Source organism: Diceros bicornis, chromosome 13 (genome assembly GCF_020826845.1).
Source record: "Diceros bicornis minor isolate mBicDic1 chromosome 13, mDicBic1.mat.cur, whole genome shotgun sequence".
Taxonomy (NCBI): Eukaryota; Metazoa; Chordata; class Mammalia; order Perissodactyla; family Rhinocerotidae; genus Diceros; species Diceros bicornis.
Window position 1 is genome coordinate 53,804,266 of NC_080752.1, and position 22,988 is coordinate 53,827,253.

The 22,988-nt window shown below is 38.1% G+C and overlaps 1 protein-coding gene across 1 annotated transcript in view; it reads left to right on the forward strand.

Moving 5' to 3' along the window:
• The window catches only part of RLF (RLF zinc finger), a 77,315-nt gene that overhangs the window by 32,638 nt on the left and 21,689 nt on the right, over nt 1-22,988 (forward strand). The window contains exons 4-5 of the mRNA XM_058553789.1: nt 1,170-1,302; nt 7,711-7,913. Of these exons, the coding sequence (XP_058409772.1) occupies nt 1,170-1,302; nt 7,711-7,913 (336 nt within the window). The remainder of the gene's footprint in view (nt 1-1,169; nt 1,303-7,710; nt 7,914-22,988) is intronic.

Sequence of the window (22,988 nt, forward strand, 5' to 3'; positions counted from 1 at the left end):
AGCTCATGTCTGTTAGATGTTACCAATACGGTAAACAAACACAGAAAAGTCTGAAATTTTCACAGGGAATCTTCATCTTCACTGCAAAGGACACGTCTCTCGTCCTAAATTAAGGAGAAAGTAGCCTGAAGACAGGTCAAGCCGTTAAAGGAAAATTGCAGCATTAGTTAAATATTGCTATTAGTAAACTATTAATTGGAAATATCACTTCCTCTGTTAATTTTATATCTTAAACCCTTTCTCAGCAGAAGATAGCTCAGCATATTGGGAGTGTGTGTTAAAAACCTATCATTTTGACATAAAAATTAAGGGGGAAATATGAACTTTATTTCTTATATTTCATTTAAGTGAATATAAGATTATATTCTTAGATCTGTCAACATTTTTAACTTATATTTTGCAAAGGAATAGTGCTGTAAATGGAAACTTATGTTCTTTGAGGCTTTCAGCAGTCTAAAATAAGGGAAAACATGTTAAAATTTTAGAATATGGGAACAGTCTGTAATCCTCACTAGTAATAGACGACAGTGAGACATTTAACCATTTATGTCAAGTTAAATTTCTGACCCCTTTCTTCCCAGCTTTTGTGTCTATAAGTATTTTAAAGAATAGACTATTGGCAATTATATTTTGTTTGTTTTCTAAGGAGATAGAATGAATGACAGCTAATAACATAGACTTTCCATGACACTTTATATAGAGCCACCTCTCATTTAGAAAGTCATTGATAGAAAGATGTAAATAACTAAAAAAGTATGTAACAATTGGTATTATTAAGTAATATTTCTCTTAGAAGGAAAAGGTTGCCTGTGTGAATACTGTAGAGTCAGTGAATACTGTAGAGTCTTTTAAAAGAAAGCTGTACCAATGGCCTTAAAATAATTTAGTAATGCAGAGATTTAAATTGCATTGTGATAATTTTACCTAAGGAGAATTCAGGAAAACATTTTAAATGTACCCTTTAACTTAGTGGAAACTCCCTAGTTTTATTTAGAAGAGGCAGCCACAGAATTTCACAAAGCTTTGAGGATAGTTTCTTTTCTTCTTATTTATTTTTAGGAAATCCAAGATATAGGTCCTTTCATAGGTGTTCTGATATATTGAAAAGGCAAAACTACATTTTATATTGCTTATTAGCCTGTTTTCTGGATATGCTGTTTTTGTTTTAGGAGTCACATGATGCATTATTGGAATTTGGGAATAATAACCTACAAATACTGGTTCATGTTACCAAGGAAGGGGTATGGAAAAACCCAGTTCTTCTTAAAATTCTCTCTCAACAGCCAGTAGAAACAGAAGAAGGTAAGCCTGAAAACTTTACTGACTATATTGAAGGAGGCTTTAGTTCTAAGACAATTAAAATTATTTATGGGTTAAAATTTTATAAGTTTCACCTGCGTGTCTATACCTAGGCATTCTGTTCTCCTTTGAATAATAAAAACTAACCATTACCATTTAATGTTTTGCCTAAGGATTCTTGCATTTTTAGGTAGTGTTTTAAGTATCCCTTTGTACTTATTTTAAAATGTTGCATTGAATAACAACATTCATAACAAAGTTCCTGAGGAAGAAATGAATAATCTGCTTCTAAGTCTTTGGTATATAGTAGAGCTTTGCTCATATTTTGTTCATTGGTTACAACAGCCGAGGACCATGAAAAAGACTGCTTTTTTTATTTTAAACTTATGAAATATTAGAATTTAGTGTTTTGTGTAAAAATGCAAAGAATGAAAATTTTTATTTGCAAAATGGTTGGTTTAAGACCAGAAGATTTATGAATTTAATTTGACGTTTGCATTTTAGACACACAAAAGTATCTCATTTGATATGGCCAACAGTTGTGATTTTATTTGCTTTAAGTTAGTGGAAAATTAAAAGGATCACATTCTGTTATGTTAAGTATGTTTCGGGAATAAAAATGAGTTTCCGAACAGTTTTTTTATTTACACTGTTGATACATCTTTAGGTCCTACAACAGGCCATTTGAATGTTGATGCTTTAAAATCTCTCAGTTAGCTTATTCATTCACCAGGTTTGACAACCTACTGAATACGTGCTCTTTGGGTTTTTCTGTATAGTGAGAAGATTGGCAATAAGGGTACTTAGATTTTTTCTTGGTCCCTTTCCTCTGATAATTCTATTTATCAGTTATACTAACAGAAAAGAAAAAGAGTAAGGAAAGGAGCTATTAAATAGAAAAGAGATTGGTGTTTATTTTCTGTTGAGATTCCCAGTAAATGGCATCCCGCTGTAAATATGGGCAGGTGGAGGATAAAATACCACCTTTGTTATTAATAAAAGTTGTTAGAGGACAGAGCCAAATAATTTCAAAAATACCCCAGAATTAGGCAGATCCCAGTTCAGATAAGGCCTAACTAGGGCAGAGAAGAACGCGTGGTCTCTGTAGACAGGTCCAAGCCCAAGAGGAAAAAGGGTGGAGTTCTGTTAAATATCCCCAGTTTATTTTCCCCTGATGTACTAATCAAATATATCACCCCACCTCAGGAGTTAATAGTACTTAATTTCTTTTCACATAGAAAAAAATCAAGAAATGGGGAGAAGCACCGTTCACCTGACATTCCATGGTATTATATCTATTCAGTAAAGACTAAGCACCCACTCTCTATAAGACTCTGAATGGGAACAGAATACCTACATATCTAAGGAATTCTTCTGAGAACCCCAATATAAGTGGTGGGCAGCCTGTGGCCTGCCTACTTTCTCAGTTGGCCCTTACCCTAATTTCAGATCAGAAGATTAGAAAGCTTCCTGTATTGCTCCACTGCCCTTGCGGCCCATATACTAACATATTTGATGCCAGAAGGCAATGACTAACATCTCATTGTCTTCTGTTCAATAACATAGTAATCAGAAGTATAAAAATACACATTTTTTAACCTCTATGTAACTCAATAAACGCTTTTCAGTTTAGTTTTTTGAGTAAAAGAAAAGTCTATAAGATTTTTATTTTTTTCTGCCTTCAAGTCTTGAATTTTACCCCCCCCCCCCCCGCCTCCCCAGAAAAAAACCCAGTTTATTACTGAAGTGTGTAATAAGTACTGGTTGTTGACGCTTCTGCCTGGCATGATCAGCAGGGAAATGAGTGGGCCCCTCCACCCGGATTCTGGCCCAGGTACTGAAGGCCTTTCCACCTCAGCAGCCTACCATAGAAGGTGGGGATGGTGAGGCCAAGCCCAGCCAAAGCCCCATTGATGGTTCACCGTCTGAGCCACAGTGGCGATGGTAGCAGCCGCCTGGACCCAAGCAGGCCACAGCCCAGGGACCTCATCCCACATCAACAGTGGGGGTCCCCCCAACCGCCATACTGGAGTGATTCTAACTCAAAGGACACCCAGAGCTACCATCTGGTATCTGCCAGTTTTTCCAGCTGAGCTATACCCTACCTAGCACCCTCTTCCCCCTCTTTCCTATGATTCATGACATCAAAACACTGGCTTTTCCCCCTTTTCCTTGAGACTCAGAGGGCCAAAGCAACAACCTTTGCTTCTTTTTCTCTCTCCGCTACCAAGGTGTGAAGGAAAGGCACCATCTCCCTCCCCTAAATCAGGCTGAGAAGGAACCAGCCAGCTCTACCTCCTCCTAGTTGTTTTTCTTTCCAACCCCAGTTTATTTTTTGTTTCTCTTCTACCCCTACTCCCTACCTCTGGAGCCATTTTATGAATTGTCATGTGCTACCTGACCCTCCAGTAAAAACAAAAGCAGGCTTTCCTGTTAAAAAAGAAAAAAAAAAAAGCTGCTTTTTAACTGGACCTTAAATATTACCATTTTTTACATGATGAAATATATTCTAGGTAAACTATTATGATGTTTGCAACTTACTTTTAAATGGTTTGGAAAAAGAAAAGCTAGATAAAGAAATATAGCAAAACAGGTCAGTTGTTGAATCTAGATGGAGGAGAGGATATATGATTAAAAATTTTTTTGTATTAAAATGTTTGAAAAAAATAAAAATACAGAAAGGATCATGATCAGGAATGAGACTTCTCAGTGTACATTTTATTATATCACTTTAAATATTGAAGTGTATGGATGGATTTCCTTTTAAAAAATAAAGTTAAGTAAAAATTGATTTTGGGGAGCTGGCCCCGTGGTGTAGTGGTTAAGTTTGTGTGCTCTGCTTCGGCGGCCCAGGGTTTGTGGGTTCGGATCTCGGCCTACACACCACTCATCAAGCCATGCTGTGGTGGTGTCCCATGTACAAAATAGAGGAAGATGAGCACAGATGTCAGCTCAGGGACAATCTTCCTCAAGCAAAAAGAGGAAGATTGGCAACAGATGTTAGCTCAGGGCCAATATTCGTTGCCAAAAAAAAATTGATTTTAACAAAACTTAAAATGATTTTTAAAATGCAAGATTTATCTGTATTTTTTTTTTTTTGAGGAAGATCAGTTCTGAGCTAACATCCAATGCCAATCCTCCTCTTTTTTTTTTTTTTTTTTTTGCTGAGGAAGATTGACCCTGAGCTGACATTCATGCCCATCTTCCTTTACTTTATATGGGACGCCACCACAGCATGGCCTGACAAGCGGTGCACCTGTGTGCACCCGGGATCCAAACCTGCGAACCCCGGGCTGCCGCAGTGGAGCACATGCACTTAACCGCTGTGCCACCGTGTTGGCCCCATGATGTGTATGTTAAAAATTGACATAGCAGTTTAACTGTGGTTGTAATATATTGAGTAAAGTAGTTTTACCTCATAGAAATAATAGCTACAAGTTATAGAGTACCTGCTATGTAATGGGCATTGTATTAGTGCTTTCTATATCGTTTAATCCATAAAGCAAGTGAGAAATTACAGATGTCCAAGGCCATGTGGTTAAAATGTTGGAGGCAGAATTTGAGCCCAGGTGAGGAGATAATAAAAGTTTTTGATTGAGGAGTGACAACCATTCAGTTGCAAAATACATGGTTTTATTAAACATCTCTTAATATACAAGACAATGTGCTTAGTGCTGTAGGGAATACAAAAGTTAACAAGACATGGTATTTGTTCACAAATTGCTAATAATGTAATAAGGAAGATATCAGAGACAGATAATAGCAACTAGTATTGAGCATTTATTCTGTGCTAAGTGTCATATCTGCATTACTGGTATTTCATTTATGATTTTTTCATCTCTGTGAGGTGGATATTACTAACCTTTTTACAGATGAAACTTGAGGCTCAGAGAGGTCAATTAATTTGTCCAAGAGTCTCACAGCTAGTATGTGTCAGAGCCATGATTTAGCCTCAGATTGGTGATTCCAAAACCTGAGATCTGTAATCCTTTATGACTGTACTTAAAGAGAAAACCAAGTGTGGTGAAAGAGATAAAATGCTGTGGGAATTTAGAAGGTGAGGGGGTTGTGTAGACTACATGCCTGTTTGCAGGTGTGGGATTTGTGAAAATGCTTACAACCTGGTAGGGCCGATAAATAGAGCAGAATCTGATGTTAGGCAGAATAGGATATAGGGGTTGCAGGAAATAATATGGAGGAATTAGATTGGAGAGAGTTGTAAAAAGAATTGCTTGGGCACAATAACTAAGTTGATTTCCTTGAGGAAGGAGTTGGCAAGGAAGGATAATGCCAAAATTTCATTTCTGTATGATTGAGAGAATACTGTTAGGGAAAATAGAAGTAAGAATGAGGAGCTGTTTGTGTAGGAGATATGATTGTGAGTTCATTTTGGGGGACTAAAATGGAGAAGTCCAAGTGAAAGTGATGTTTTCCAACCATGCTTTTTGACCTTGACTACATGTTAGAGTATCTGTAGCATTTAAAACCAAAACAACATCCCCTCCCCTGCCTACGCCAACCCCCGACCCCCGGAGGTCCTGACTTCACCTGCTAAATCAAAAGCTCCAGAGTTGGAGCTCTGGAATCCAGACCTTTTTGAAGTGCTGCAGGAAATGGGCACCTTCCACCTGTAAGTGGTGGGAGTAGAAATTGGTGCAATCTCTGGGGAAGAATTTGGCAGGAGTTCTACTTCTAGGATTTTTTTCTATAGGTATAGTAGTCACGCATATGTGAAATGGCCTGTGTACAGGGCTGTAAATTGTAACATTATTGACAATTGCCAAAGATTGGAAAGAGCTTGCAAGTTTATCAGTAGGAGATTGGTTAAATTAATTATAGTACATCCATACAGTGGAATACTATTCAGTTGTTAAAAGTATTGCGGTAGCTGTAAATGTACGGTGATGATAGAATGACCTGTATGATACATTAAGTGAGGAAAGAAATATGTCTTCTGTACTCAGAATATTTCTGGAAGGATAAACAAGAATTTGGAATGGTTTCTTCGGGAGGGAGACTAGGGGACTGGAATCAGGGTAGAAGGGAGACAGCTTTTAACGGTACACTTTTTTGTGTGCCTTTTGAATTTTGTGTGATGTGCATATATGGTGTTACCGATTTAAAAAAGGAGACTTTTAAAAACTCTCCAGTTGATTGTGCTATGTAGTTAAGATTGGGCCAATGGTGTATGCCCCACCTCAGTGGTTTATCATTAATATTAATGATTTCTACTCCATATGTCCCCTGTAGACCTAGCAGCATGGGTATCACCTGAGAGGGTTGTTAGAAAAGCAGAAATCTCCAAGTCCCATCTCAGACCTACTGAATTAGAATCTGCATTTTAATAAGATTCCCCAGGTGATTCAGAGGCCACTTTAAAGTTTGAGAAACACTATTCTAGATGAACTACCTGAAACAGTTTGTTTGACATGCAATATTCCCACCTCTATTCTTTAAATAATACTATGTAATGATGCCACCCACTTGTTGAGTATCTAGTATTCATAAATCGAGGGCTTGTCCAGAACATTGTACAAATCAGTGCTCAGGTGTTTAATATTCAGTACTACTCAGAGCAGCATTTTCCAAAGTGTGTACTGAACTGGGAACATCATCAGTACACTATACTGATAATATTTGTAAAAGGGTTCTCTGGTCAAATCAGTTTGGGAAACATTGGGTTAAGTAAAAATGAACAGTTTTCTTTATTGCAGGACTGTTCAGAGATTTGACCAAGGAATCCTTTTTTCTTCTAGGAATATCTCTCAGGTCTTTTGGTCGATGGAACACACTTTGAGAAATGCCTGGTTTAGAGGAAAGAGCACCACTGGCTTTGGAATCCTTGGCAAGTTACCTAATTTCTCTGAATATTAATTTTCCTAACCTTAAACTGGGGATAATAATACTTGCCTTGGTGGTGGTGTAAAGAATAAATGAGATAATAATAATAAATAAATGAGATAATAATAATTAATAATAAATAAATAATATAAAAACACTCAGCTTAAACTTGGTACCTCATAGTGTTCAAGTGGTAGTTGTTAATATTACATAGGTTACTTGCCTCTTTTTCTTGCTCTTATGCTTACAGTTCATTTCACTATTGCTTACTATCCTTATCAGAAAGTGAGGGAGGAGAAGGTTAAATAATGAATTTTGATGAAATGTTAGTAGCTTTATTAAAAGGTTTGGTGTTCAAAATAAAACTACTAAGTAATGTAGAAATCATTAGCAAAATTAATTTATTTTGCTCTCTGTTAGATGAGTATTGAGACCAGAATAAACTTCCGAGTTATATCAGTGCAATTTTTATTCACTAAAAACAAACCAACAACAACAAAAGATATCAAAGTTTCATCTTAACAACCATAACATGTTATTTTAAACTGTTTTATTTTTTCTTTTTTCTAGTCAATAAGTTGATTGCGCAAGAAGGACCTTCCTTTCTGCAAATGCGAATAAAACATTTGTTGAAATCTAACTGCATCCCCCAGGCTACTGCCTTATCAAAACTGTGTGCAGAATCTAAAGAAATTTCAAATGTGTCATCCTTTCAGCAAGCGTATATCACATGCTTATGTTCCATTCTCCCTAATGAAGATGCTATTAAGGAGGTGAGTAAAGCGAATAACTGCTATTGTCATTCATACTTACTATGAATTTAATAGATTTTGATAAATGTTGCATGGCAGGATAAAAACCAAGACTCGTTTTTTTTTCAGGCTACGGAAAAGTACCATTTTAATTGTATATTTAACTGTTCAACAGATTGAATATAAAGTTATATGTTGTAGGTGGATTTGAAAAGTAGATAATTAAAGAATATGCAGATGGATGTTTATGTATTTGGGTGATGGTTTGCTTTGAAATCAAAGAATATGCAGATGGATGTTTATGTGTTTGGGTGATGGTTTGCTTTGAAATCTTTAAATGTGAAAGTTGTTTTCTCATCTTTTTTTTTTTTGTGAGGAAGATCAGCCCTGATCTAACATCTGCCGATCCTCCTCTTTTTGCTGAGGAAGACTGGCTCTGGGCTAACATCCGTGCCCATCTTCCTCTACTTTATATTGGATGCCACCACAGTGTGGCTTGAAAAGCAGTGCGTCGGTGTGCACCGGGGATCCAAACCTGGGCCGCCAGCAGCAAAGCGCACTCACTTAACCGCTATGCCACCGGGCCGGCCCCTGTTTTTTCTTCTTAAAGTAATGATTTCTCTATGTTTGGGAAATGCAGAAATTATTAATACTGGCGTCAAGGGACAAACTAAAGAGAATGGCACATAACTTGAACTTAAATTACTTTATACATTTAACTGTGTAAGCAGAGAAGTGTAGGACTTCGGAACCCATGAATACATTTTGAACAACGGTGCAGTGGACAAACTGGATATCATGGAAAATAATAAAGTGATTGAGTTGTTTTTTTTTTTTAACTATTTTATAGTTTAAAATAGTTTTTTTTACTTGAATCATTGTTTTCCTTAGAAAAGTTGGAAGTCATTTTCTCTAAAAGTTTTTGATAAATTATACAGAGAAAAATGAGGAATTCCTAGGCTATATTCCATCATCCACCTTTAATTCTCTTACCTGCCATTCAGATCTGACATAAGGGTTCTCGTTCTACCTCTACACTGAATTTTCTTATTAAATGTAGGAATCCCAAGGATCTAGTTTTATGCTGTAGTAATTCTTAAACTTCTATGACGATTTCAACTATAAATATGCTACTTTCCAAATGCACCTCTCAGTTTTTCCTCCTTACTCCCTTTAATATACAGACTCCACCAAGACCAAGAATCTATTGATCCTGTCACCTTTTCGCTCTCCCTCATCCTCCTCATGTACTCACTTCCCTGTTTACTCTGCTTTTCCATGGTCAGTTGTTATCACTCCCTTTCGTACACCCTCAGTTCTTCTGCTGATCTTTCCCTTAATTGTACTTATTTGACTAACCGGTATCCTGATTATCCCTGAATCCCCACCTACTCTATATTTTTACCTGCACCAGTGGGGCCAAACTTGGGTGGAGAAAAATCTGCCCACTGATTTTACTTTTAATTCAGTCACACTACATTTCTTTAGTTCATTCACTCTCCCACTCTGAGATTACTATTTCATACTTTTTCCGTTTTCTTCAAACCTGTGCTTTAATACCTTCTGCCCCATCTCACTCTCCATTGATGAACTTTCTCCCTGTTTTTCTAAGGAAATTGAGGCACTTGGAAGAGAATTTCCATAAGCTCCTTCCATGACGTCTATTCACCTACCTGCATCTGTGCATATACACCTTCTCTTCTGTTACCAAGGATAAACTGTATCTGTTCTCCCAGCTAAGGCCAATCCCTTTGACTCTGTATCTGATCCCATCTGCTCTTGCCCCCTCAAGGATAATGCTACAGCAGTTCTCCTTTTCTCTACTGCATCATCAGTTTCCCCCTCTGCTGTAACCATCCTGTCAGCATTTATGATGTTATTTCTTCCATTTTTAAAAAAGAAATCTTGGGGCTGGCCCGGTTCGTGCGCTCCGCTTCAGTGGCCCGGGGTTTGCAGATTCAGATCCCAGGCGCAGACCTACGTACCACTCATCAAGCCATGCTGTGGCAGCGTCCCATATAAAATAGAGGAAGATGGGCACGGCTGTTAGCCCAGGGCCAATCTTCCTCAGCAAAAAGAGGAGGATTGGCAACTGATGTTAGCTCAGGGCTAATCTTCCTCACAAAAAAAAAAAGAAAAGAAAAGAAAGAAAGAAATCTTTATGTTCTACTTCCCCTTCCAGCTGCCCCGCCTTTCACTCCTGGCCTTTCAGCATACTTTCTTGAATGAATTGACTGAATTTACTGTTTAACATTTTTCTCCTTGAACACATTCTATGTGGTGTTCATCCCTGCCAGTCCACCACATCACTAAATCCAATGATGATTTCTCAGTTTTCATCTTACTCAATCTGACTTCTTAACTTTGTCTTTTAAACTTTAACAGAGTTTTCCAGTTGGCTTCTGGGGTACCACACTCTCTTGGTTTTCTTTCTACCCAGCTGGTTGCTCTTGCTCATTTCTACCTTGTTCTTCCTCTTCATCTTTCTGATGAGTAAACGTTCCAGTACTCTAGGATTCTGTCTTTGCGTGTCTTCTCTTTTCTATCTACCCTTATTCCTTTGGTGATCTCATCTAGATTCATGGCTTTAAATACTAACTGTGGTCTGAATCCCAAATGTTTTATTTCTAGCCCAGTCCTCTCCTTTGAACTCCAGACTCATATCCAACTACCTAATCACTGTCTCTACTTGTATAGCTAATAACATCTCAAACTTAACATGTCCACAGCTAAGCTCTTGATACTTCTGATATTAGTGCTTATTTGTTTTTATGAGCTTTCTTCTGAATGAAGTCAGTTGCCTTCTAACTATATTCTCAATATTGGAGGTGGTGGGAGGCAGGGCAGGTAGTGAATAACCAGCTACCATTTTTTTGAGTCCGTACTATGTGTTAGGCACTATGCTAAATGCTTTATATACACTGTCACATTTAATCCTCACAACAACTCTTAGGTAGCTCCATTTTTATTGGTGAGGAAGGTGAGGCTCAGATTAAGTAATGTGTTCATGGTTATAAGGCTTAAAGTGGTTAAGCTGAGAATCAAATCTGAGTTTGGTATGCTACCACTAATATTATATTAAAGATACAGAATAATAAGCATTATCCTAGGTGGTATATATCTGAGGGTTTATATACCAAGTGCCATCTTAGGCATTGGGGATACAGTGATGAATCCAGAAGGCTCCTAACTGGTGTACTTGCTTTCAGTCTTGCCCTCTACATTTTATTCTTCCCAAAAGTAGCCAGAATAATCTCTTTTAAAACTTTAAGTCAGGCCACGTCACTCCCTTGATCAAAATCATTCAACAGCTTGTCAACTCCCTCAGAATAAATCCAGAAGTCTTTATTGTATGTGCTATGGTCCCTGGCTGCTTCTCTAACCATCTCTGACCTTTAATGTTTACTGCTCTCCAGCCACCTTATCTTTGCTGTTCTTTGAACAGGCCAACCATATTCCTGCCTTAGAGCTTTGTACGTGCTGTTCCTTCTGCCTGGAATGCCCTTCCACAAGATAATTTGAATGGCTCATTCCCTTATATCATTCACATCTCTCCTCGATATTGCCATATCAGAGAGGCCTTCCTCACTGTCCCATCTAAAATAACACCCTATCCCCTTACTCTCTCCTATTTTTCTTCAATAAATATCTGCTGTCATTATTATAAATGTATACAGTGGCCCCCATCACTCTCTGTCCCTTTATCTATCTGTCTTTTCTTTATAGTACATATTACTACTACTTCCACTGGACGTCATATTTGCTTGTTCTCTATATCCTCCTACTAGATTGAAAACCTTATAAGGACAGGGACATAGGTTTGTTCACTGCTCTATCCCTACATTCTAGAAGAATACTTAGCCACATAGTAGGTACTCATAAGAGACTAACTGTAAGCATGTATGCTAATTTACATATTTGTAGTGTTGGGAAGGGTAAAGAGACGGGAGACTGTTTACCTCTAATAACTGCTGTGATATTTTGTGTTTGTGAAACTTAATCAGAGTAAGATATAGTAATGGTTATTCTCAGCACCTGATGATATGCCGGAGAATTCAGAAGCAAAAATCCTAGGCCTTCGATTTGATTCCTCTTTATCCTATAACAATACCAACTCTTTCTTTAATCTCTCAGCCTTGTTTATTTGAAACTATTTTGTTGCGAGCATTGTATTAGGGATTTGCAAATACAGAAGAGTGTGTGTGGCCTAATTCGATTTTCAGAAACAGTTATAGGAAGATAAGTAGTATCTTATCTTCTATATGTAGCTGTAAGCAGCTATATGATACTGTCCCTAAATTCAGTAGAAGTGTAGAAATAGAGAGTATCTTTGTAGAGTGGCATATAAGGCTTTATAAAAATTGATCCTTGAGTTGGACCTTGAAATAATGGAGTTTGGATGCGTAGAAAGAATGGTTGTGGGATAACTGACTGTGGTAGTAAAGGCACAGAAATGAACGTGTACTTTGCAGGTACCCACTAGAGAACACCTTGCCTGGGGCAGAGTGGGTGTTGAGGTCTTGTGAGAAATAAGACCTGGGGGAAAAGAAAGGCCTTGGAAACTCCAATGCATTAGAGCTTGGATTTGATGCAGTAGAAATTAGGAAGGTTTTGAAGGTAGGAAGTGAAATGACTGAAACAATGTTTTAGGAAGCCTAGACAGAGTATATATTAGGTTTAGGAGAATAGATAAGAGTTAGCAAGAAGGGAAAGGATAGGACTTGCTGACAGGACAAAAATAGAAGATAATCTGCAAAAATGCCTTCAAGAGACTCATAAGACCTGGAAGAATGCGAGTGTTCTGTTATTGACTAGGACGGCAAAGGGGAAGGTATGGGAAGAAAGTCAGCTTTGTTTTATACATGATCTTTTCTGGTTTATTAATAACAATTCAAGAAAACAGGATTTTTTTCCTAAAGTTATATAATTTCTTTCAACAAATTTGTTGAGTTTGCAAGGAACTGGATTATAAGAAGTGTGATTTGATTCTCTACAACAGGGGTTGGCAAACTCTGGCCTGTGGGCCAGATCCACCCAACTACCTGTTTTTGTGAATAAAGTTTAACTGGAACACAGTCATGCCCATTTGTTTATTATCTATGGCTGTTTTTCCTCTACAACGGCAGAGTTGAGTAGCTGTAACAGAGACCATCTGGCTCGCAAAGCTGAAAATATTTTCAGTCTGGCCCTTTACAGTAAATGTTTGCTGATCTTTACTCTGCAAGAATCAGATTTTCCAGTGTATTATAACTACTAAATATCATTTAGTTTAACCCTCCATGTTTTACCAGTGATGAAACTAAGGCCAAGATGATAATGTTTCCAAGGCCCTACCTGCATTAAGCTAATTATGCAGTCCAAGCCCAGGCTAGAACACAGATCTCCTGGCTCCCTGGCTAGCCCTCTTTCCACTGTACAACTTATTTCCAGTTGGTAAACACTGATGAGCCATGCTTTAATAGGAAACATCATGGTGGTAAATCATTCCATTCATATTTATATATATATAGGTATGATTTACAACATTTTTATAATGTTTGGGATTAATTTGTTAAATATATCAATGCAGAAACATTTAGCACACATCATAAAATTATTTTGAAAGGAACACTGGTACCATCGTAATTAGTCTCTCATCCCGTGATGTTTCCTTTTGCAAGTGACAACAGAATTAAAGAGAATCTTTAAAATTTGCTTTGGAAAAGTACTAATGAATCACTAGATGTTCATTAATTGGAGTTTAAAATCAGCATATGTCCTAAGGTAGCAGAGTGATACACACATTTGCCATTTACTTCAGCTGAGTTCAGGAGAAAAGTCAAATTAACTTGAGCAACAGCTGGGAATAAAAGTACTTGTATGTTGGCACCTGTGGGTATCATAGTAATGGGTGTGTGTAATGAGAAACCTCTGTTGGGGAAGATTTAGCCAGACACATACAATTAAGATTAATTGACAGGGTCAGCTTGAAAGCCAAAATTCAAAACCCAAAATTCAGAACTCCATGGAATCACTGAGTTTTAGGTTGTAAATACTTCATTTAGAATTGAATGAGATGACATTTCTGTTAATTTTACATATGAAGGGATTTTAATGCAAGTTACAGACTTGGCCATGGCCTAGTGTCCCAAGTGGATATTTCCTATATTTTTTTCATTACTGAAAGAGGAAATCTTTGCAAAGATCAAGTTTTCCACATATAATATGAAGGCTAATGATGTTTTAAACGTGAAACACTTCTATTATTATGAAGAGCCAAGAAATCTATCAGCAGGGTTTTTGGCATAGTTAAGGTAAGGTCCATTTCAGTCTTGATCCCTGAATGAACTAGATCTTCAGTGTCTAATGTAGTTAATAGACACAGTAGTGGAGGCTTGTTTCTTCTCTTGGTGGGGAAAATGAAAAGAAAACAGGACCTAATCTACCCATCAGTGTAACAACACTGTTGGGAATTGACACAGTCACCTAGGTATAAATGATAAACAGAGCAAATATATCTAAACAGGACCCACTGGGAATTCAGTTTGGGAGTAGAAGAAAAAGTAAACAAGCGTAGAAATTCCAGATGTAGCTTAAATAAGAATCAAGATTAAAATGGATCCTGAACAAGGAATAATCGAAGTGTATAATTAAATTTAATATTAAAATCTAAATAATTTTACTTATCCTTAGATCATATGGGGAATGAAATGTACACTCAAAAAATGCACTAAAGGTAGAAAGGCTGTGTGAAAAATTTGAGGGTTTGCCTAATAAATATTTTATCTGCTAAAGCAGAGTTCTTTTAAATAGCTTTGAAGAGACATCTTCCCAGGACTTAGTATGTATCTGGATCTTCTGGTCCCACTTTCATGGGTTATGTGTGGGTATTTTGGTTGATGTATGATTACACTGGAGGGGTCGTTATGGAGAGTTAGTCAGATACATCTTTTTCAGGAATTCAGTAGGACATTTCAGGCTTCTCTCAGATACACACAGTCAGAGGGTTTAATTAGAAACATCAATGACCATTTATTTCTTTAAGAAACATACATGTGACCACTTGATAACATAGTGCTGGTCTGTGGTATTGCTGTAGTTTAAAAGAAGCCAATTTTTAGAAGCACAGCTTTTTTTTTGAGGTCGTGTCTATGAACCTAACAGGGATGATTCTCCCAAAGGTAGACTCGGGGTTACGTGAAATGTAGGCTTGCTGACTCTAACTCCCACCTTTCTCCTACTCAAGGTTGCAAGTGAAATGAATCTTATTATATGGATAACCTTAAATACACTTTGATTCCTTTTTGAAAAAAACATTTATCAGCTTCAGTTTTTAAAATCTGTTATTAGGAACAAATTATTTGCATTATACTTCAGAACTGATAGAAAAATACTAGATTGAAAACCACTATTCTGGAGAAAGGTAAATGATAAAATATTCCAGTAATGGCACTGGCCAGAATGCTAGTTTACCTTGGTAGCCTAAGCATGAAAATAACTTAGGAAGACAGATATGCTGCCTCTACCCACCTTCTTTGATGCTAGTTGGCTGTCTGTCATACCATTGGTGTTTGCCCGATTAATATGAAATCCTTCTAATTGCATCTATTCTTGTCTTCACAGTTCATTTCCTACAATAGCCAACATGATCTTTTTTCTTTTCTTTTTTTAAATAAAATTAGACATTTATTTTGAGATAATTTTAGATTTACATGTTATTGTAAGAAATAGTATAGACATGCCTCCAGTCATTTAACATATATTCATTGGCGGACTCTGCTAGGCACTGGGGATACAAAGATAAATAAGACACAAGGGAGCAGACAGTATTCACACAATGTGAGACTTAGGGGAGAGGTCTGAGCTGGAAATTAACAGTTCCAAGTCAATCAGCATTTGAAACCAGAGAATGAATGAGATTAACTTTTTCAGAACTCTGGAAATTAACTAAAGGCTAACCACAATCCAAGGAGGTTTTATTCAAGAAAAACAGATGAATATCAGTAAGAGCAAGTGAGTTTGGTGGCATTTTAACTTGTCCTACTTCCCATCTCCCTCTCCTGAGGCTTGAAAACAAACAGCCTCAAAACTATGGTAGCTGTGAAAACCAGCAGCCTAGAAGCCACTCAAGGAAGCAGAATGGTTTTTGAACTCTGCAAAATGCCTAAAGAATTGTCACTATTTGGCCTATCGGGCTACTTTCGGAAAAGCTGCCTTCTCAGGATTTGTTTTTATTTGACTCAGAGCTCCTTCTGCCAAAAGCTCTGTCCTCAGGGCATTTGTCAAAAACAATCAGTGATAATTGCTTAACATGACAGTTGTCTGAGGAGGCATTACCAGTCAGGCTAACAAGAGCCTGGCCAACCGCCCCGTGGCTTAGCAGTTAAGTGCGCGCGGGGCTGCTGGCGGCCAGGGTTCGGATCCCAGGCGTGCACCGACGTACTGCTTGTCCGGCCATGCTGAGGCCGCATCCCACATACAGCAACTAGAAGGAAGTGCAGCTATGACATACAACTATCTACTGGGGCTTTGGGGGGAAAAATTAAAATTATAAAAAAAAGAAAAGAAAATGTTTAAAAAAAAAAACAAACAAGAGACTGGCCAAAAAAATTAAAAAGAAAAACTGGGATGTGGGATGTCCATAGGAGACTTTGAAAACCTCTGATATATTCCTAGGACTCTGGAAGGTAACACACATGTACAGGGCTGTCTGCCAAGGAATGACCTGAGAAGGCTCCAATCCCTCACCTCTTGATTACCTTGAGGTGTTGCACATGTAGGAAATGAAAGGCAAGGCAGAGTTATAAACTGACTACTGAAATACTGAAAGCGTGCCCCAACGCACAAAACAGAACTGCTTGGCAAAAGCAGAGAAACATACTTATTCAAGGCATTTAAGCAAATTTCTTGAATATGTAGCTGACCATTAAGGTAACCAAGCAGAGACTATAGTGGCCTCACATGACAAAGAATACAGACTTCACAGAATTACTCCAGGAAAGACACTGAACAAATAAATAGTAACACTAACAAACCTTAAAGAGGTGGGGGAATCTGATTTCCAGAGTTGCCACAATATATTATTTAAAATATCTACTTACCATATAAAGAAACATGATAGTCCATACATAGGGAAGAAAGCAGCCAATAGAAACTGTTCCTGAGGATGCCCAGATGTTTAGTAGACAAAGGACTTTAAATCAGCTATTACAAATACAGTCAATTCTTGTTATTTGTGGTAATGTTCTATACAGTCACTGCAACCACTGAATTGGCAAATACTGAAACCATTGCTCTGAGAGGAAATACAAGGTTAGGTTACTGCAAGCCTCTGGTCACAACATTTTTGTCAACTGATCAATACATAACCTTGTTTTATGTGTGCTTCTGTTTAAAGACACCTTATTTAATATATATTACTGATTCATTAACATTGAGCTCACAGCCAACAGTACTGTTTGACTCATGCTTGAATGACACTTATCTAGCATATGTTTTTTCTTGTAAGGCACATCACAGCCTCTTGCACTTAGGAACATTAGACGACACTGCAACACTAGCGGGCTGTTTTAAACAGCAGAATCACCAAGGAAAACACAAAAAATGCAAAGAAGTGGCATTAAATAGAATGTGAAAAAGTTGCTTGTTACAGTGTGAGAACTGAAACCAGAAGGCAGAGCGTCACTTTGTTTGACCTTAGCTGGGAACATGTTCACCAGGGGACTCAAATTTTTTGCCACTGTGTGCATGTTCATGAATGACTGCAAAAGCACCATGAGTACTGAATTTTGAATTTAAAAATAAATTTTAGCAAGTAGGCTAATTTGTAAATACAGAATCTGCAAATAATGAAGATCAATTGTATATTCAAAGAATCAAAAGAACTGTGTCTAAATAACTAAAGGAAAGTATGAAAACAATGTCTCAATAAGTAGAGAATAGCAGTAAAGAAATAGAAATTATAAAAAAGAACCAAATAGAGATTCTGGAGTAGAAAAGGACAATAATTGAAAGTAATTCACTAGAGAGACTCAACATCAGATTTGAATTAGCAAAAGAATCAGCAAACTTGAGTGAAAGAGGTCAGTTGAGATAATCCAATCTCAGGAACAACAGAGCCCCAAAATGCATGAGCTGACAGAATTGAAGAGAGACATAGACAATTCAGATATAGTAGTTGGAGACTTTAATACCTCACTTTCAGTAATGGATAAACCAGCTAGACTACAAGGAAATGGAAGGCTTGAGCAACACTATAAACCAACCAGATCTAGCAGACCTCTACAGAATACTCTACCCAGCAGCAGCAGAGTATACATTCTTATCAAAGGCATATGGAGCATTCTCCAGGATAGACCATATTTTAGGCCACAAAACAAACCTTGATGAACTTAAATGGATTGAAATCATACAAGGTATATTCTTTGGCAACAGTGGAATGAAATTAGAAATCAGTAACAAAGGAAATTTGGGAAATTTACAAATATGTGAAAATTAAACAATACCTTTTCAAATAAGCGGTGGATCAAAGAAAAAAGCCAAGGAATTATAAAATGCGTTGAGATGAATAGTGAAAGCACAGCATACTAAAATATATGGGATGCAGCTAAAACAATGCTTAGAGGGAAATTTATAGTTGTAAAATGTCAATCTTAAAAAAGAAGAAAGGGAGCCGGCCCGGTGGCGCAAGCAGTTGGGTGCGCGTGCTCCGCTGTGGCAGCCCGGGGTTCGCCGGTTCAGATCCCGGGCACACACCGACGCACTGCTTGTCGAGCCATGCTGTGGCAGCATCCCATATAAAGTAGAGGAAGATGGGCATGGATGCTAGCTCAGGGCCAATCTTCCTCAGAAAAAAGAGGAGGATTGGCATCAGATGTTAGCTCAGGGCTGATCTTCCTCACCAAAAAAAAAAAAAGAAGAAGAAAGATCTCTTATCACCTCACGCCTGTCAGAATGGCTATTATTAAAAAAAGAAGAAATAAAAAGTGTTGGAGAGGATGTAGAGAAAGGGGAACCTTTGTACACTGCTGGTGGGAATGTAAATTGGTGTAGTCACTGGAAAACAGTATGGAGATTCCTCAAAAACTTAAAAAATAGAACTACCATATGATCCGGCTCTCCACTTCTGGGTATTTATCCAAAGAACACAAAAACGCTAATTCAAAAAGATATATGCACCCCTATGTTCATTGCAGCATTATTCACACTAGCCAAGACTTGGAAGTAACCTAAGTACCCTTCGACGGATGAATGGATAAAGAAGATGTGGTGTATGTATATATACACACAACAGAGTACTACTTGGCCATAAAAAAAAGGTGAAATCTTACCATTTGTGACAACATGGGTGGACCTTGAGGGTTTTATGCTAAGCAGAAGTCAGACAGAGAAAGACAAATACTGTATGATTTTTCTCATATGTGGAAGATAAACACACATCTAGATAGAGAGAAAAGATTGGTTGTTACCAGAGGGGAAGGGGCTGGGGGGTGGCAAAAGGGGTAAAAGGGCACATATGTATGGTGACAGATGGAAACTAGACTTTTGGTGGTGAATACCATGTGATCTATACAGAAGTTAGAATATAATGATGTACACATGAAATTTATATAATGTTATAAACCAGTGTTATCTCAATGTAAAAAAAGAAGAAAGATCTCAAATTAGTAACCAAACCATCTACCCTAAAAAACTAGAAAAAGAAGAGCAAACTAAACGATCTCCTATCCACGACTTGTAAAATCCAAACCTCTTAGTTAGTGAGTTAGCAGTGATCCAGCAAGTTAAAGTAGTTGTCTGGTCACACTTAAACACTTTTTCCCCTTAGTGATTTCTTTTACTTTCTTGAGTGTTCAGCTATGCATTTATAAAAGACATTTCTGATGTTCTACCCAGGATTTCTAAGTACTTTGCCACAGGAGAATTTTCAGGCATTAATCTTGTCAAGTCGAACTCTTTGTTTTTATTCCTTATTCAGCACCAGGGCTGGCAGGAAGGTATGTAACTATTATATATAAAATTCATAGGGTAAAGTGGTATGTTTTCATCTTTGCTACCTGAGTTTCCAGCATTAGCCACTTCATGCCTTTATCCTGAAAGTTTTGATACTGGTAAATTCAAATGCCATTGATAGTGCTTATGCATGATTTATACTTTTGTATCGTTAAGTTTATCAGATTTTTGTTATAAAGTAGATTTTAATAAGGAAAGATCTGAGGATTTGGAAGAGGCTTAAGGTGAGAACATGATGTGGAATGAATGAACCTGAATAGTCTTTCATAATTTTATTTATTTTTCCCCCAAAGCCCCAGTAGATAGTTGTATGTCATAGCTGCACATCCTTCTAGTTGCTGTATGTGGGACGCGGCCTCAGCATGGCCAGAGAAGCGGTGCGTCGGTGCGTGCCCGGGATCTGAACCGGGGCTGCCAGCAGCGGAGCGTGCGCACTTAACCTTAAGCCATGGGGCCGGCCCTGAATAGTCTTTCAGATGCTTCTAAGTTCTTGGCTGGTTCTGCTCACTGTCCATTCATTTCAATTCAGTAAATGTTTATTGACTGTCGTTAGAAATAAAACAATCAACATATTCCTTGTCTACAAAGAGCACACAGTTGGGGAAAACCAAAGGTGTACAGTTTCCTTTCTGTTCAATCATAATGTATTGTCAATTCCACTGTTAAAACGTCTCGATATATTATAGTGGCTAAGAGTATGGACTCTGGAGCCAGACTGTCTGGGGTAGATCCTGGGACTCTTACTACCTGTATAACCTTGGCATGTTACTTAACCCCTCTGTGCCTCAAGTTTTGTAATCTGTAAAAGGAGGTAACAGCAGTGTACCTATATTGTAGAGTTGTTGTGAAGATATACTAGTTTAGTTTATGTAAACTTGTAGAACAGTGCTTGGCATATAGTAATGCTATATGAGTTAGAAATATTATTGGGCCTGCCCAGTGGTGCAAGCAGTTAAGTGCGTGCGCTCCGCTGCGGCCGCCCGGGGTTCGCTGGTTCGGATCCTGGTCACGTACTGACGCACTGCTTGGCAAGCCATGCTGTGGCGGCGTCCCATATAAAAAGTGGAGAAAGATGGGCACAGATGTTAGCCCAGGGCCAGTCTTCCTCAGCAAAAAAAGAGGAGGATTGGCAGATGATAGCACAGGGCTGATCTCACAAAAAAAAAAAAAAAGAAATATTATTATCGGGGCCGGCCTCATGGCATAGCAGTTAAGTGCACGTGCTCTGCTGCTGGCGGCCCGGGTTCAGATCCCTGGTGCACACCTACGCATGGCATGTCAGGCCATGCTGTTGCGGCGTCCCGTATAAAGTAGAGGAAGGTGGGCATGGATGCTAGCCCAGGGCCAGTCTTCCTCAGAGAAAGAGGAGGATTGGCATGGATGTTAGCTCAGGGCTGATCTTCCTCACACACACAAAAAAGAAATATTATCATCATCATTTTTATTACTTTTACACTGCCTTTCTTTCTTCACTTCTCCTTATTGCTGTCTGCCTCTACAATCTGCTTACCCTCTCCTGTTTATCTTGTGGGCTGATAAAAACTATTCCTTGGGGCCGGCCCAGTGGCCCAAGTGGTTAAGTGTGCGTGCTCTGCTGTGGTGGCCCGTGGTTCGCCGGTTCAGATCCCGGGCATGCACCGACGCACCACTTGTCAGGCCATGCTGTGGCAGGCGTCCCATATAAAGTGGAGGAAGATGGGCATGGATGTTAGCCCAGGGCCAGTCTTCCTCAGCAAAAAGAGGAGGATTGGCAGATGTTAGCTCAGGGCCGATCTCCCTCACAAAAAAAAAACCTCTTCGTTAAGTCACAACAGCACATTAGGGTAAACAGAGGAATACATAACCAGCCTAATCTCATCTTTCTTTAAAAGAGGTATATATTTGCAGTAGTCATATATTAAGTCCGTGCTGTACAGTTAGTGTGTATAGACAAAATACTGGAATAAAACTCACCACATTGTTAACAAGTTATCATTAACTTGTTGATAACAAGTTATCATTAACTTGTAAGATCTAAGGACAATTTTTATTGTATATATTTTTCAGGTTTTCCATTATAAATATTTTTATAATCAGAAATCTAGTAAATAGAAGTAATCAAACTAAAAACTATACTGATTTCAAGTCATCCCTTTTGGATGTATATCCGAAAGAAACAACAGCAGCAAAATCCTCTGATTCCTCATAAAACCCAAATGATAAATTTCATGTCTTTCAGTCTCCCACTATCATTAGCCTATATGATACCTTTAAGGAAATGAGCAAAAAGTACCATGCTCCACTATACCCCTTTTCACATGGTTGCCTTTCAAAGGTCTCCCTTCTTCTGAGAGGGAAAGCCGCAAGCCAAAACTTAGGGCTTGGCAAGCAGACTGAATTTCAGTTCCCACTAAGCTCCTTAGCTGGTTACTTTTGTGTAGTGTGAAACTGTGCAACTCTATGACATGGCCTTATTCAGGATATCTTCCAGTGTGCAATTTCGCCCTGTCCTAAGTCTCTAACTTTATTTAGTTCAACTTTTCATTTACTGAGTGCCAGCTAAGTGGTAAATATCACTCTTCACAGTTACATCAGATAACCTTTCCCCCCTCGCTTGCCATGATTACGCTCACATTTATTAGTTTGCTCATTCTGGCATCTTTTTTTGAGTCATCCCCACTTTTATCCATCTACCCTGTTACCCCCCCAAGAGCTATTTTCCTTGAAGACTTATTTGCTTACTCCAGTCCACATTATTCTTCTTGTCTTCAGTCTGTCCCACTTATTCATCCTGCCATTTTGTGGTCACTAAGTTATTTATCTTGTAGTTATCTTTCATTTCAACAAATATTTATTGATGTTCCCCCACATGCCTGGTACTGTTGTAGGCACTGAATATACAATGGTGAATGAAACAAACTTATGCCTTCATGGAACATATATGCTAGTTGATAAGATGGATAGTAAACAAATATTTAATTGTTTGATGCATGTGTCCTACTTGTCTTAATAGCTATAGAATGTAAACCCCAAGGGTAGGAATCATTTAGGAACAAAAAAATTATTTCAGTACCTATCCAGGTACAAGGTATTTCCTAGATACTCAGTGAAATTCTGAAAAGCTTG